Genomic DNA, 17,934 nt, shown 5'->3' on the forward strand with positions numbered 1-17,934 from the left:
TCGTAAGCCTCCAGGTTTCTGCCCCGTAGGTGAGTACTGCTAAGACACAGCTATTATATACTTTTCTCTTGAGGGATAATGGCAACCTGCTGTTCATGATCTGAGAATGCCTGCCAAACGCACCCCAGCCCATTCTTACTCTTCTGATTATTTCCGTCTCATGATCCGGATCCGCCATCACTACCTGCCCTAAGTAGATGTATTCCCTTACGACTTCCAGTGCCTCGCTGCCTATTGTAAATTGCTGTTCTCTTCCGAGACTGTTAAGCATTACTTTAGTTTTCTGCAGATTAATTTTTAGACCCACTCTTCTGCTTTGCCTCTCCAGGTCAGTGAGCATGCATTGCAATTGGTCCCCTGAGTTACTAAGCAAGGCAATATCATCAGCGAATCGCAAGTTACTAAGGTATTCTCCATTAACTTTTATCCCCAATTCTTCCCAATCCAGGTCTCTGAATACCTCCTGTAAACACGCTGTGAATAGGATTGGAGATATCGTATCTCCCTGCCTGACGCCTTTCTTTATTGGGATTTTGTTGCTTGCTTTATGGAGGACTACGGTGGCTGTGGAGCCGCTATAAATATCTTTCAGTATTTTTACATAGGGCTCGTCTACACCCTGATTCCGTAATGCCTCTATGACTGCTGAGGTTTCGACAGAATCAAACGCTTTCTCGTAATCAATGAAAGCTATATATAAGGGTTGGTTATATTCCGCACATTTCTCTATCACCTGATTGATAGTGTGAATATGATATATTGTTGAGTTGCCTTTACGGAATCCTGCCTGGTCATGCCTTGCCGATAACTCCGTTAGGAGTTATCGGCAATCAAACACGGCCTCAGCTGCGCTCTGCTTCCTCCTCGAATATCTTGCACTGCGAAGGCTATGGCGGAGACGTCACCGAGGCGCGCAGTTCAAATTTCCGATTTGGTGCCTGTGCCGCTCTAAACATAAGTCAAACGCAGCTGTCCTCAGAGAGCCACAGTGCGCTTAGCCACTGGTGCCTATGCCGCGCTAAACGTAAGTCAAACGCGGCTGTCCTCAGAGAGCCGCAGTGAGCTTAGCCACTGGACATGTGGCGGCACCTCATGGCGGCTGCGGTTTAGCTGAGCGCAGCAACCAATAGCAGCCGCATATTGGAGTGTGCTTTATGATGAAATAGAGCACACACAAAAAAGCGAGGAGCATTGGGGTTTTTGAAACGAGAGCATTTGAGAACAAAGTGATTTCGTGCTCCGCTTGCGAGCTCCACGGACCACCTACGACAGCAGAACTTGGCTGAGATGTTCACAACAGCATATGCTACCCGTGGACTATGTTATTTCACCAAGCCCGAGGGGTGGTTCAGGGCCCCTTTAAGGAGTCCTAGCTTTTTAAAGGCTTTTCTCGTGACAGAATCTACATGCTTGTCCCAAGCTAAGTCAGATATGAAAAATACTCCCAAATATTTAAAACACTCAACCTGTTCGATCAGAGTATTGTCAATTGTATAAAAATTACGGGGCCTGTTAGTGAGCATGAAAAAAGAGACGTGTGTGGCTGTACTTGTTCAATGGCAGTGTAATGCAATGTGTAATTACAATGCCGGGAGGAATTTTTCAATTACAGAATGGGAGTGCCTGGCGTTAGTTTGGGCAGTTGTCAAATTCCATCCCTACTTGTATGGCCGCACGTTTTCCATGATTGCTGGTCACCAATCCTTGAGCTGGCTCTCCTCACTTAAAGACCCTACGGACGATTGGGTAGATGGGCGCTACGGCTCGAAGAATATTCATTTGCTGTTTTATACAAGTAAGGCCATTTGCACAGGGACACCGACTGCCTCTCTTGACATTCTGTCGACTGCCCTGAATACGACGCGCATGACACGGACCCTTGCATCCTGGCCATTTCTGATCTGCATGACATCTGCACTGAACAACGGCATGATGACTGCTTACATGTTCTCATCAATCGTCCAAACTCTGGACATTTGGAGCCCATGTTCCGCATGATCGTGCTCCGCGACTATGTTCTCTACCGTCACAGCTTATGCCCTGAAGGACCAGAATTTTTACTCGTTGTACCATGCCATCTCCGGACATCTGTTCTTGAGCATATGTGCATGACGTCCCTTCTCCAGGCCACCTCGGTGTTTCACATACTTATGACCGCGTACAGTGCCGCCAAGCCTGTATGGCTTGGTGCACCACTATGTTGCAGCCTGTGCGCTCTGTCAGCACCAAGAAAAACCTGCTGTGCTGCCCACTGGACGCCTTCACCCCATCGATGTGCCCTCAGAACCATTCTTTTGCGTCGGTCTCGATCTTCTCAGCCTTTTTCCGACGTCAAAATCTGGCAATAAGTGGGTCGTTGTCGCGACTGATGACACGACCCGGTACACGATCACGCGAGCTTTGCGCACATGCTGTGCAACTGAGGTGGCAGATTTCCCTTTACATGACGTCATCCTCCATCACGGCGCACTTCTGCATCTCCTCACTGATCGTGGCTGCACCTTCTTGTCTGGAGTAGTTGAAGACCTACTTCACTCCTGTTCTGCCAAGCACAAGCTTTCCACCGCCTACCACCCGCAGACAAACGGATTGATGGAGCGGCTCAATCGCATGTTGACAGAAATGCTGTCTATGTACGTTTCTGATGACCACAGTTATTGGGACAGCATGTCATCCTTCGTGTCCTTCGCCTATAATTTGTCCCGTCACGACATCGCTGGCTTTTCACCCTTTTACCTTCTGTTCGGCCTCCACTCTTCTTTGCCCTTTGACATACTGCTTCCTTCCTGGACGGGCACTCCCACTGAATATGCTCAAGATGTCTTCGCTCGGGCTTCCACGGCATGCCAGATTACCAGATCCCGGCTCACTATGTCTCAGGCCACACAGAAGATCCAGTACGGCAGCTGACACTGGGACATTCGATTTCCTCCTGGCTCCACTGTGCTCCTATGGACACCGTGTCGGTGTGTCGGCTTGTCTGAAAAGGTGCTGCAACACTACACAGGGCCCTACACGATATTGCATCAGCTTGGCGATGTCAACTACGAGATCGCTCCACTGCAGACTCGCGTGTCCCCACAAACGTTGTGCTTGGGTCCCGGCTGAAGCCTTACTTTGCTGCGAGCTCACGTCCCTTATAGTTAGCACAGAGATAGCGCCTTTACATGCAGGGGTTATGTCATGGAGCAACCCGGAGTGGTGCACATCAGAAGAAGATGATTTGATGTGTAGAGGTGGGATCATTCTCGACAGTCATCTTGTTATGCATTGTTGTCTCTCATGTAAATATTGTAATTACATCTTTGTATGTGACTTCTGCAACCTAACAATATGATCCAGTTTCAATATTCGCAATTGGAAGCACAATACATGACCCAATACAGTTAATTATGCTTCTTTTTTACCGAATAATGCGTTCCTGGCAAACACAATCTTTTGACAATGTTCAGAAAATCCCCAAACTGTGATCATAGGATATGTTTGCCGGCTGCTATATCCTGTATACACAAGAAAAGGCTCGAGGCATGCGTGATCGAGAACAGTTGCCACCAACCACATCAGCTTCCCTGCAATACTCGCCCGGCCATTTCATGGGAAAATTTCATCAGCGCACACCCAGTTTCCTCTTCTGGTACAAGCAAATGTTTTTTCAGGTGATCACTCATCGAAATTCACAGCTGTCACTGCCAGCCCTATTGCGATAAGCATCTTCACCTATCTGTTTTATAGTGCTTGTAGCGTGATGCCATTGGATAAGCGCACTGCATGCTTTTAATAGGCAATCACATTGCACATGTCATTGACTCTGCTAAATTTTTTAGTGACTTTGGAATGTACGTTTTCCCAGTTAGTGCATTCTTTATTGCTTTTTTTTTTTTCAGGATGAATGAACGACGTTCTACTGTATACACCTTCAAGTGCATATTTCCTTTCAAAGTGAAGCTTTCTTTGCCTTCCTTCCCATGTTTTAGTGCTTTTGCTCTATCTGCTTTTCACTGAGTAAAGTGGGCCGACCCCGTTGATGGTGTAATCGATGGTGTAATCGAAAGTGGGCCAATCTGAGGGACGGTGTAATCTGCAGTCATGTAGGTCCCATGATGGAGGTCTTTGCATCTTACCATCGTGCTGGCCAGGCCTATATTTGCTATTCTGAACAATGCGGGGTTGAACACAAACAGTCACTCATGCATTACCACGAAGCCAAATGACACAAGACATCTGCGATGGGAGAACATCAGCAGCTGAACCTTGTGCATACTTGGACATCAAATGAAATTGCATGCATCTTGCGTCTTTTTGCGTAGCATTTCATTGAAATGTTTCAATAAAGCATCACTTAACGTTGATTCTAACAAGGGCATTGAATCTGCCACAGTTCTTGTTATTTTACATGGCTACTGCAGCATCAGCCTAAAATTTTTGCAATGTTTGGATAAGTTGACAACTCTGTATTGATGCAAGTATGTTTCAGTTTTAATTATTCATTCTGTTCAAGATGCCTAATAAATAGAGCAGGCAAATCACCAGCATTGCGAAGAGTCTTTTTTTTAACTCCAATGTAAAATTCAGCTTGCATATCACATAAGTAAAAAAAGTAGTTGCTCCATCTCTGGTGTTATATGCACTCCTTTCACATTGTTGTGCCTTTGTTCATGCAAATACTATTAATTTTCAACTCCTGAAACTTTTTTCTCTTTTTCATTGTGGTTAGTGTCTATTATAGTACGGCAAAAGAGTCATCTTCAAAACTGGCTTCCATTACTTTATGGCCGCCATTGCTGGAGAGGTGCGCTGTGGACCTTGCCTGTTGGCATGATCTCTAATGCCCGTCATGCTGCCTTCTTGGCAGCCATAGTGCCAGTGCATTGGTGCTGTTTTACACTATCGTTGCATTGTATTACCACTTTTTTACATTACCACTGCTATGTTTCGTCATCACCAGATGGAGCCACCACTTCATCAATGTTGAGATTCCTCTGCTGTTGCTTTTGGCAGACGTGCTGCTTAGCCATGACATTTATTAATTATATTCAGTTAGTAACCATCATGCTCACTTTTGCACAAAAGTGCAGAAAGAGGTAGCACTCTGGAAAGCTGATAAAGAAAGGGCAGGCAGGCTTCCAAGTGAAATTATGGGCTCTTGGCTGCTTGTACAAGACTTATAATTGCCTTGGCTTACAACTATGCAAGCTTATGTGACATGTACAGGAAGCATAGGCGCCGACTAAGGGGGGGGGGAGGGGGAGGGGGCTCCAGGGCCCGAGCCTCCTCCGGAGTTTTCAGCCCTCCCCCGCACCACCTAATGTGTCATTGCCAGAGTTTTGTCACCCACATCATTTGAGGTTTCTTTTGACTTGCCTCGACCTTTTCACTTAAAATTTTGTTGTGACTAATAGCTTACTGCATCATTGTTGGCGCAGACATGCACGGATCTTAATTCATACTTTGTTTTATTTCTGCAAACCCTGACAATAGGAAAACAACCACATTAGAAGTACCAGCGGCAGCTGCCTCATCCGTATTTTCTCACATCAACATTGTTTTAAATTTCCTCTGCAAACACCATGCACATACGCAATATAGTTAAATATATACACAGGACAAAGTTTATTATGTGTTTAAAAAGAAGGAGGTAGCCAATTAAAAATTATTTCTAATGGTATAAATAGCCTATGCTTAGAGAATGAATATTTTGCTATATGTCCATCTCGTTTCAAATTGCTTTGCATTCTTTTTTGACCCTGAAAAAAACCTGCATACTTCACCGGCCCTTTCGGCGGAGTCTTTTATCAACGGCGTGTGAAATGCACATGAATGATGTGTGTGTCAGTACTGCTTCTCTTTCCATTAAGCATTGCTAACGACTCATGAATAAAAAAATCTCTTCTCATAGTTTACAACATTTATTAGAAATGGAAATGTCGTCACGTGCATGCGGAGGTCATAAATATATACAGGATGTGCCAGTTAACTATCATGCACTTAACTAAAAAAAAAAGAGCAATTGCATTACTCGGGAGAAAACCTGGTACATATTGTTTCCAGTACAGTAGAGTAGCTGCCAGTAATTTTTTCATTGCTGAGATTTATTTAGGTAATTGTAATTAATTTTCTAACTGAAGACGTAATATTCTAGTTATGAAAGTGTCAGCGAGACATTTGTAGGCACAGCCAAAGGACATCTAACTGCGGTATTTTCAGTGATGTACTAATAACGTACAAATTTTTTCCGATGATAAATAAACCCCATCAAATTTGAAAAATACCAGGTGACTGCGCTCCCACCCCTACCAAAAGCAGCGCCCTTGAACAAGCTCTCTCTGAGTTAGCCAGAACGAAATAAAGGAAATAAAGAAAAATACATAGTGATCAAGCTAGTGCCTTATCTGCCAAGCCTCAGTCGAAGTAACACGTCGCATTTGGTGTTAGTTGGAAACAAACTGTGATAGCTGTTGTCTTAGCATAGATAAAGTGGACGGATGGGTTTTTTTTTTTTTTTGCCACAAAACCTATCGCCACAAAAGCGAATTCACAATGTCAGTGCAAATGTTTAAAGGTATGTTTTGTTTTGGCCCAGTCACCATGTCTTTCTGTAATGTGCAGATGGTAGAAATGATCCTTGCCTTGGGAGCTGCAAATGGCAACAAGAGGAAGGCTGCAACTATAAATCAGTCACGGGAAGTGTGGCGGTAGACCAAACGAGTCAGTCTACTCTCATCAGAAATGATGAAAACTTGAGAGAAACTAACAGCTTCTATAAACAGCGGCGTAAGACTCCATCTTTGAGTCCTAGCCTATGCATGGATGTTCTAGCATTTATGGCCTCAAACCCTGATGCTAGCGTGCGGGATGCGGCTGCCCAGGTACCAATTTCCAAGCCATCAGTTAGGAGGATTCTAAATGACGGCCTTTCACCTGTACCACCTTAACCAACACCAATGCTTGGAAGATAGGGACCTGTACAATCATCTAGATTTCTTTAATTGGGTCCTCACAAAAGTCTATGACTCGCTGAACTTTTTGAGCAACATCATGTGCACAGATGAAGCCAATTTTCAGAGAAACACCCAGGTGAATTTGCATAATGGAGTGACTATTGGAGTGACCACAATGTACACTCGGTCAAGCGCAATCAGCACCAGTACTAGTGGTCATTCAATGTGGGGTGTGGAACTTACGCCGGTGCTATAATCAGTCCCACTTTCTTCGGTCACACACTGACCAAACAGCGTTACGTGGATGAAATCCTTGAAGGAGTGGTGGATGAGTTTCTCAGCCAAGTCCTGCTGTCATGCCTTCCACTTCTGTGGTATCAGCAAGATGGAGCACCAGCACACAGCAGAAGCCAAGCACGAAACTGGCCGGATGCGATTTTTCATGCGCAATAGATTGGAAGGCACAGGCCTGTAAATTGGCCAGCTAGGTCACCTGACCTCTCTCCACTTCATTTATTTCTTTGAGGGTATGTGAAAGATTGTGCTTACATGATCGAGATGGACGTCAGATTAGCTCAAGACAAGGATAACAGATGTCTGCCGTAGAATTCGAGCATCGGTCATCAAGAAAGCCACTGAAGATGTGATAAAGCGGACTCAGTACTGCATAGCTGTAGAAGGACACCTATTCAAACAGATCCTCTAGGCAGCAGCTGGTGTTCAACGGCGGTTACAAATTCATATATAAGGGCACACTGAAATCTGATGTATTTTTTTGTGTGTGCAGGTGTCCCTATTGCCAATTAGGCTCATTTAAAAGTGGTTATTTACTTTCTTGAGCACATCGATATTGCCTTTTCTCAACACGTGGGTCACTTCCTGGTCTGTTTATTTCGCTTTTATTTGATGATGCCTCACTGACACTTTGATAATTACGACAGTACTTCTCAAATTACATAAATTGCAATTGTCAAATTAAATTTCAGAAACAAAATAATTACTGGCAGCTACTCCACTGTATTAGAAACAATATCCACTAGATTTTCTTCGAGCAATGCAACTGCTCTCTTCTTAAGTCTTGGTGCATGATAGTTGGGGCACCCTGTATAATTTGCTCAGTCGCTGAAATGAGGCCAAGCCGGATTCACTGGAAATCAGAATCAACAGCAGTCATGCGCAGGAGTGCCTATAGTCAGACTCACAGAAAAAGAAAAGGCAGAGAGAGGCTGCAGTTTTGCCGGAAAAGCGAAGCAGTATTAGTCATAGCGAAGTATACGACAATTACACGAAGGTAGATTACACCATCGAGAGATGCCAGATTCTTGGTGATGGGAGAGGACTCAGGCTCTGAAATTGAACTGTCTCTTACTATGAGGTCTAGTGAATTCTCATATAAGGCTGTCACATCAGTGAACAATTCTTCGAGGTCACATGAAGTGTTTTCAAGTGCAATAATATATATATATATATATATATATATGGTTCGGAAAGCCTCCCCCCCCCCCCCACTTGTAAATACGAAAACTTTCTGCCTATAACAGCAAGTGTCGCAGAGCCTACTTAACACTCGTACGGTAGCATGCACACATGTTAAATGTGCTTGTTTATACCACAAAGAATAAGTGCACAAGGAATTAAGAAGCAGCTCAAGGTTTCGCAGGTCTCTTTGCATACCTCACTCTCTTCTCTGGACCTGGTCTTGTCAGAGCATCTGATGCCACTTAGGATTTGGACTCTGGTGCTTGTGAGAGGAATGGCGAACAAACACATCCAGGTCCGCTACCGTGACCTGGAGCAGTTGAAGGAGTCGGCGGAGCGGGCCTTCGACATGGGTCGGCCCATCTGTGTGGTGGCTGCCGGTGAGACGACAGTGAATGTGACGGGGCCGGGCAAGGGAGGCCGTTGCCAGGAGCTGGTCCTGGCATCCGCCATCGAGCTTGACCGGCTCTTCAAACACAGCCAGTTGCAACCACAGCGCATTGAGCTCATCGTGCTCGCAGCAGGTATGTTGAGTACATTTTTGAACTCCGGGTGTGTGGCACATGCTATAGCACGTGCTTTTGTTCATATGCCATAGCACAGACTGGGTACATAGCCTTTATTGGTTTCAGTCTTGTTATGTGTACAGAACACGTGAGAGCAATACTTTAGGGAACACAAAAGACAAAAATAATGTGCGCTGTATTAGTACATTACCCCTCTGCAATAAACAAAAAAGCTGCTCTTACCATTTGAAGAGGTTCGGTGAGCCAGAAGATGCGCTAGAATGGAATACAGGTGGCACTGCTGCCTTAAATGGCTGTAATGGAAGGTTAAATTTATTATTTTGAAGAAAACAGCATTGCAAGTTAATTAAGCTTCATAAGTGCTCTTTTATTATAGTTGAACACACTTATAATGATACAAGCTTTAACAGTAAATCACATTCTAATCAGAGAATCCTTGCCTTGTATTCCTGTAAACATGGTAAGCTTTAACCTCAGTCAACCACGCCCTTGAGAAAGCTGCTTAGTTGACTCAGAAGTTTTGAAAAAAAAAAAAGTTTTGGTTGGAGACTAATACCCCAGTCACACGGAGCACTTTAGACCATGATCGAGCCCGATCTGATTTGTAATTTTTCAATCACAGTTGGCTCTTCTGTGTAAGCTGTGAAAGGGAGCCAATTGCGGTTGGGCTTTATGACGATTGAAAGTGCACCATGTGACCAGGATATAGCATAACCAGTAAGCAATCTAAAGCCATAGTGTACAAAGCAATGAAATAACAGAAAGGTTGACAGTCACTTTAGCATGCACTAAAGAGGATGAAGGTGAAGGCCTGTGCACTCATGAGACATTCACTAAATTACTTTGACATTCTCATTCGAATGCATTGTTGCTTCCTATTACTGGTTTTCTCCCACCAAAGGTCGTGGGTCAGAGTGCATTAATTAATGTTGCCTTAACTAACACCAAAGGTAGTGGGCTCAACTCTCAACCTTCATGATGTGAATTGGAATCCAACTTGGAGATATGGCCGGTTTTCCCATATCTTGGAGCTTGGAGCCGATTTGGAGCTTGAATTTTAGTGCCATAACGCTGGACAATGGGTTTTTTGACACATGAGCCATCTAAGGCTGTTGCCTTTATCAGCTGGTGCTGGAAGTCCTAACCCAAATCTGCACAATGGCAGCACAGCATGGTAATGGGTAAATAACAGAACATTGTCTTGCCCTTGTTTAGCAGAAAACAGTATAGACTTATTTGTTTTGTAACTGCATTTAGTAATCATTGAAATTAATTAATTGAAATAGTTTCTAGGCCCGAAGACATTACAGAAAGGAGTGGTTCCCACAAAAAAAGGATGTGCTGCAATAAGCTTTACAGAGCTGTGTTGTACATCGCGGTCTTGAAACTTGCAGTGCCCAGGATAGTAGCGATAGAGGAGAGCAGGCGGTTCAAATCCAGACTCGACATGAAAGGATTCTGGTAGAAATTAATTCGAGAAAACGGCACTACTACTTTTGGGCTGTGACCTGAGCCAGACAATAAGCACGATGGAAGTGTTATAAGCTGCTCTTTGAGAATAGGTTTGAAGTGATGAATTTTATGAAATAGGCATAATTGTGCCCACTTGCGACAGAATGATAGTTCAGGTCGGTTAAGAGTGTGTTCCATGGACATAATACCAGCATAACAAGAATAATTGAACAAAATAAAATGAGAAGTATGATTTAGGACACTTTCAATTCGTTAAATTAAAGTAGTTTGATTAAGATCCCGTACAGTTGAAGCATACTTAAGTTTAGACTCCAGAAGCGCTTTGTAAAGGGTTAGCTTAAGTTGACTTGGAACAGAATTGAAGTTACATCGTAGGAACTGAAGTGCACAATTGGCATTGTTAATTATGCTATTAATATGTACTTTCCATGAAAGGTTGTTCGTGATGCAAAGACCAAGATACTTCTACAGAGTCTAGTTCGGTTCTGTTGAGGAAGTAAGGAAGCGAGTTAGTTGTGACATTTGGACAACGAGATGCATGCATAGATTTACATTTGTTAGTATTAGGTTTCACGCTCCAGTTATTACACCAAGAAGAAATTCTATCATGGTCATTTTGCAGTTTAACAGAGTCATCAGGGCTAGTAATTCTGTGGTATAGCACATAGTCATCTGCGAAAAGTTTAACAAAGAAACACACTTTCTGGCAAGTTGTCAATAAAAATACGAAAAAGCAAAGGTCCAAGGACAGACCCTCGTGGCACCCTAGACGTTACAGGTGAAGAAGCAGAAGGAATATTGTCAGCAATTGCATCTTGTTAACGGCCTAGTGAAATGTTTTATAATCCAAGAGAGAACATTTTGGTCAAGGTTTAGTTCGTCTAGTTTGAGAGAGAGCAACTTGTGAGATAGGCTGTCAAAGGCCTTGGTAAAATCGAGAAATATGAATGCAGTGTAAAAACCAGAATAGGCGTTAGCAAACAAATCATTGGTAAAAGATAGCTGTTGTGTTTCACAGGAAAACGTTTTCCTAAAGCCATATTGACAGGAATTAAAGAATGAGTTGGTTTCTGAGAACCCCGTGACGTGTGAAAAGATGGTGTGTTCAAAGATCTTGCACAGAATGCTAGTGAGATTTGAGGGTGGTTTTGGATTGTATGTTACCCAATTTATGGATTGGAATGACCTGCCCTACTTCCCAGTCCCTGGGCAGGTCTGAGCACTGTAAGGACTGCAAGAAAAGTTTAAATAACATTATAGACAAATAAACTTCTGTGCACTTTAAGATCTTTGAATTTATTAGGTCGGGACCAGGAGAGGAAGATATAAGATTACAAATCAGTTTGCTTGCTGACACCAACCCAATCGATAAAAATTGGATCAATTGGTTCATGATTTTGACTATAGGAGCAGGTGGGATTGTGCTATGGAGCATTGTTTTTTGAAACAATGAGGAGAGCACGTTTAAGACTGTGCAACGCTGATTTGAAGGTGCATTAATGAAACATGCAAGAGTTAACTGAAGTATACTCTAAAATTTACAAGGCTTTGTATGCAAAAGCTCTGTGGCATAACAATTAAAGAGGTGCTCTTTGCATTGGAAATAGCTTGATTGTACTCTGTGCTAGTAAGCGCACCAATAAGTGCAGTGATTAGTCAAAATAAGAGGCCATTTCCATCGTCTACAAGCCTTATGCATGGAGAGTTTCAAATTATACAAGCCAACTGAAGAAAAGCAAAGTGTCGACAATCTGCAGGCTGATAAAGCATCTCAACAATGCAGGTACAGATGGCCAAGACGGGCCAACAGATGCGGCAGGCGCCATGGCGCACATCATGACCGTGTCCGAGGCTTCTGCTCAGGGGATCGATGCTGCGGGAGACCTGGCGCGCAACGACTCGCACCACTTCTTCCGCACCTTGAACAATGGTGCCGACCACCTTATCACGGGGCTCACAGGCACCAATGTCATGGACCTGCACATGCTGCTTCTGCGGCGAAAACCTGCCCCCAGCTAGTGCCCCCCTGTGTGACATTTACCGAGACTCGCCACCGGCCTGGCAACACTTGGAAGCACTGCGGCTATTGGCAGAGCAGAAGATGCGCGCAGACGTGGTGTAGTTGTGCATGTGTTGCGAGATGATGCTAGCAGCCATGAAACCTTCATGTGCCGTTCACTAGGCACAGTTCTTTCTGAGCTGTTTGTAATTTCTTTATTTCTTCGGTGAATTATTTCAGTGAATTAGATGCTGTCTTTTTTATCACATTACATATTACGACTCTTCTATATGTTTAGGATGCAAATGAGTACTACTAGGAGGCATCCAAGTCAATGCAGGTAGGTCATGTGGTCTGCTTAAGAAATCAGAAGAGCTAACGCTGTTTGTGTAGAGTGGGAGAACATGAAAGCCCAAGAATATTTCTACAACCAAGCACATCTTTGACTGCAGGCCAGACAGGGTCTCCATTCCTCTTCACTACTGTGAAATACTACTTGGAACAACTGCTACGAGGAGAGACCTTTTCCTTCAAATAATTCACATTTGTCCTGTGATAAGCATCATTTAGGCACAATGGCTACAAATTCTATTAAGATTCTTTACACGGTTGTTCAAATAATTTAATGTTAAGAGGAAGCTTTAGCTTGGGAGTTCCTACCTAAAGAAGAGAATGGAGAAATAGTTTGTCTCGACAACCACTGCACCAATTGTGACGAGATTTGTTGCATTTAGAAAAAAGAAAGTTAAACCCTAGTGACTGCAAGAAGCATATTCTTTACTTATGCCATCAGTTTCTTTAGAAAAATTATTGAACATTGCTAAGTTTCAGAAAACACAACTGTCTTGTTTATAACTCTTAACTCAAAAGTGGAAAATGATATCATGGTTATTCAATCTGAACCTAATAATACACGTAAACCAGGCGAACTTGGTGTTTAATACACCACTCTGACATATACCACTAATTTGTAAATAGGACTCTTGCAGGACCCTCACAAGCATTGCAACAATTTCATGTAAGCTGTATGTTAAATGTTAAATATGTTAGTGCACTGTAGATGCACTAACAAATGGAGTTTACAAAACTGCGATATTTGCTTTTGATACAGAGCTACCGGTTTGTAAACTTAGTGCTTGAATTTTTAATCAATTTCTGGGAATTCTTATTGAAAATTTCAGGCCTTAAGTTAAATTTCCTATCGTCGTTATAATTTGACCTTCTCTCTCAAATGCAACAAATTTAATTCAAATCGGTCTAGCAGTTTTAGGAGTACAACACTTCTATGTTTCACATGTGCTTGAATAGGCAGCATCGGAGTTGACTGTGAGCTAAGGCTTTGCACTTCCTGGCATACTCCTTGGTAATGCCCTTAATAAAACTAATAATTACAGTTTTACAATGCAAAGCTACTAGTAGGCTACAAGAGACACGGCACTGGGAGAGCCCGGGATTAATTTTGACTGTTAGTTGTTATTTTATGTGCATCTAAATCTAAGCAAAACAAGCATTCTTGCACTTGAGCCAATCAAATTGCAACCAGCAAATGCCAGACAGGCAACCTTATGCTCACGAGCAGGGTGCCATGGCCACTGCGGTGCATGCAGAGTACGGCTTTTTCAGACTGTAATGCTAGCTCACTACCATTTTGCATTTAGTAGTACATAAGACTAGGGCCAGCTCTAAAGGGCCAGGAAGATGATGGGAGCACATATGTCCCGTGAACACGTGCCAAAGAATTGGGGTGGTTTAATGTCTTGTACGATTTTTGAACTATCAGGATTGTTGAAGCCTTCGTTTTGTATGGCAGTCACTTATGGCCAGATAGAGGTGCACCCACTTTTTTGGGGGGGCCACGCAAGCCATATCCTGTGCGGTATGGATACATGGCTACAACACTGCACAGGACGGGCATTGGACATCAACTAGCTGTATTTCACCAATGCTTACATGCATGAAAGGCACACTCGCATGTAAGCACATTGTTTGCGAGCATCGGTGAAATAAAACTGGCTGATGTCCAGCACCCGTCCCACGCAGTTCGTATTAGTCTTCCCTAGTGGTGCAGTCATGTATCGTAATGGCAATAACTAACTAGCCCAGCTTTGAACTTTGGTAGGGACTTTGTTAGTGAGTGGCTATGGACTAACTTTGACCAGCAAAGCACGGTACATGAGCATTTTTTTATTAAAATAGTAATTAAGTGGACAGTTTGGGTGCACTCGAGCTGTTGCAGGCACTGTCCTGCTGTCCTGGGTGCGACAGTGCATCCGTGGCTTTGTGCGCTCAGTGCTGGGCGTGTGGCATGGTGAAGGTGAAGGAGGCGATGGCACGTAATGTCGCTCTGGGACAAACGTGCGCGCTCCCGGCTGCCGGCGCTAGTCACACCAGCATTAGTACTCGCAGACGGGCTCTGTTCTTCGGGCACACGACACCACGTGTATTCAGCAGGTGGATGTTTACCGCAATTTGTACTGCCCCCTAAATTGTGCCTTCATGAACTTTTCTAGTACCTTGCTATCATAGTCGTTGCTTTGCCCTTCAGGGAAAACTGCAAATTTTTGCATTCAGCTTTAATCAGGATGTGGCCGGGACTTGTACCCATGCATTGAGCTCAGTAGAGTGACAAAACTGCTGCGCCACTACAGTGGGTATTCCAGATGGCAGAGGGCACATCCTTAAAGCCGTACTAGCAGCGAAAAGACACACACACAAACACAATGCTGTGCCTACGATTTGGTGTTCTTCATGCTGTTGGTATATGTTCATAACATGTCCGACGAGCCCAATTTGTCAGGCTTTTGGGTCATTTATTGGCTAGCTAGTTGGCAAGATCCGCAGTGAATCTTTAGCCGATGATGACAACGGTCAGTGACATTTGAGTCGGCACAGATAGCATTAGCACAGGCATGCAGAAAGCATTTGCTGCGTTGCAATTTTCCACAATAAAGTGAGGGTTTCTCTTCTCGCTTCTCGCTTGACTTGATGGCATGATTCCAGACATTTCACCAACAGTGTGGAGAATCTAACTGTTGACACATTATCAAATATTATCCATGGAGAACCCTTCGTTTCACAGTAATCTGCAATATTCTGCTGCTTTCCAGTCCTAAAAAGATAGAACAGCTTACTAGCATCAAGATTCACGACATCACTGTTATGTTGCCTTCACCACCAATCGCACATAATCACTGCTGCCGTTCCAGTCACCTTTTTACCTTTCCAAGTAAAGGACAGTAGCATACCATGCTGGCTGTCACAGTACCTTTCCTACTACATTACCTCTCTATATGAGTTTTGCAGAAACAAGACTTTGCTTTGGAAGACGGCATGGCATTACCACCAAGCATATATATATATTTTTTCAGAGCTTAAAAAGAGCCTTGGGCACTACAGGGTCGAGAAACCTTTTATTGCTCAGATCTACACCTTGTCAAAAAATATTCATGCACTCTTTATCACCTCAGAGATCAGCAAGGTGTCTGCCAAGTAGACATTTCCAAACTCCCCAAGTTTTCAAGGTTTTCCCTGAGTGCCATTGCAAAATTCCCTGAGTGATACAGAATTTTGTTTTATGTCATGACTGCCCGATGTCGCCCGATGCTGTCACTTTCTAGTAATCATGCTAAAAATTTTAAAAAGACGACTTAAACCAGTTTGAACAGTAAGGAGTAGCATTTACATTATTTAAAAAGAAATCAGAAGGGAGGGGTTAGTAAAATGCACAAATAAAATACATTCGAAAAAAAAGGTAAAACTCACTACAAATCGAATCGAACATTTTCAAATATGAATAAAAAGGAGATGCAAACAGAAACAAATATTTTCGAATATGAGCTATTTCCATTAACTGATGGCAAGCTCATTAATACGATGCCTGAACTTTGTCACAAGTGAGGTTCTCTATCAATAGCTGGTAAGTCAACCTCAACTGTCCTGACATTAAGCCCGCGTACGACATCTCAGAGTAGCATTTCCCTGCTTTAAAGAGTTTATTTTGGTTTGGATGAGGGTCACCTGCATCTTGGTGTCAGGCAGTACTTCGCTTTTTGAGCTCAAGCTCCTTCAAAGAAGAGGCGGCACAGTGCCTTTCCCTATCATTCCTCAATGCGATGGTCCTTTCTGTTCTCGTCCTCGTTCCGCCGCACGTTTGAATCATCCATTTGAATCATCCTCTTCGTCAGTCGTAGAGTCAAAGTCTGATTTTTTTAGACTCCCTGTGGGCCGCGAAAATGTAAAACACATCAGCAGGGTGTCCACCAAGCAGGAAAACCGGGAATTCTCAGGGAATTTGAATAGTCTGGGAATACTCGGGGAAAACTCAGGGAATTTATGATTCTATCAGGGAAAATTAGCTGTAATTTATTGAAAGGGAACGAAAGTCGTGGTATTGCTGGCTCCAGTAACAGACGAATCGCAACGAATCGTCAATGACGCCGTGTCGTTGCCACAAGGTATTGCCAGGGTAGTTAACGACCGATTTTCCAGACGCCCGATTTTTCGGACATGCCCAATAACTCGCACGATTTCGCGGCGCCACCACATACTCCATAGAGTCAATGTATATTGCCCTGGCTACAGGTCTGAAATGGAATTAATCAAAGCCACCACCGCCATTTTGATTATCTTGCCGCCTCGAACAGGTGCTCTCGCACGCAGATCCGCTGGCATCCGTAGCCACCACCACGCAACGTTAGACCTAGCTGCTTCTACGTTCTCTAGCTTCTTGCCGTGCGGTGCCGTGTTTTAGAGCGCAGCTCTTTGGCGTCCGTTCCTGGGTTTCGCGTCGGCGTCGTCGTCGGCCTCGTAACCAGCTCCGCCCCCCCTTTCATCCCCCCAGCGCTAGCAGCGATCGACTGACACCGCTGGATGCCGCTGACGCCGCTAGAGAGTCAAGGTAACGTGACTGCATAGAACACCGTCGCCGCCATGCAGAAAGAGGAGGAAAGGGTCCCCCCCCCCTGTTCTTGTGTGGCGGATAGGGTGCTCTTCAGTTGCCGACGCGCCGGTTATTCGTTGTCCCTGAAACCAACTCCGCAGCTGGGGTTGACTCACTATCGGCGTCAGCGGCATCAGTCAGTCGCTGCTATCTCTTCCCTCCTCCCTTTATCGTGTTGTCCGCTTGCTGCGCGCGCTTCTGCCCCCATCGTTTGCCGCTGGGTGTACACGCCGCCCCCCTCCCCCCTCTTCCTGCGAGTCTCCGGTTGTCAAAGCGCCGGCTCGAACTTAATTCCTTTCTTCGCTCCTCCTCCAATGCAACCCCTGTGCGGTGGCAATCAGAGAGCCAGATCGGTGGCGGCGGATCTGTATATGTGCACCGCCCGAGCTGAAATTGCCGCTGCCGTTCGCCCTGTGCGGTGGCAATCAGAGAGCCAGATCGGTGGCGGCTTGACATAAAGACAAACAGCAATTTCCTAACACTTATGCGGGAGAACATCCCGTTCCTCTCGCTCGTAACGCGTCCCACGGCTGTGACAACCTCGCGAGGCACTTGTATACATCTCGTCTTTGAGAATCA

General features: G+C 44.3%; 1 protein-coding gene across 6 annotated transcripts in view; it reads left to right on the plus strand.

Moving 5' to 3' along the window:
• Positions 1-12,687, plus strand: part of LOC142584776 (glycerate kinase) — a 69,215-nt gene extending 56,528 nt beyond the window's left edge. For all 6 annotated transcript variants that reach the window (XM_075695028.1, XM_075695031.1, XM_075695032.1 and 3 more), the window contains 2 exons: positions 8,713-8,941; positions 12,201-12,687. In XM_075695028.1, coding sequence (XP_075551143.1) covers positions 8,713-8,941; positions 12,201-12,436 — 465 coding nt within the window. In that variant the 3' untranslated portion in view covers positions 12,437-12,687. The remainder of the gene's footprint in view (positions 1-8,712; positions 8,942-12,200) is intronic.
• Positions 12,688-17,934: the final 5,247 nt, after the last annotated feature.

Source organism: Dermacentor variabilis, chromosome 6 (genome assembly GCF_050947875.1).
Source record: "Dermacentor variabilis isolate Ectoservices chromosome 6, ASM5094787v1, whole genome shotgun sequence".
Taxonomy (NCBI): domain Eukaryota; kingdom Metazoa; phylum Arthropoda; class Arachnida; order Ixodida; family Ixodidae; genus Dermacentor; species Dermacentor variabilis.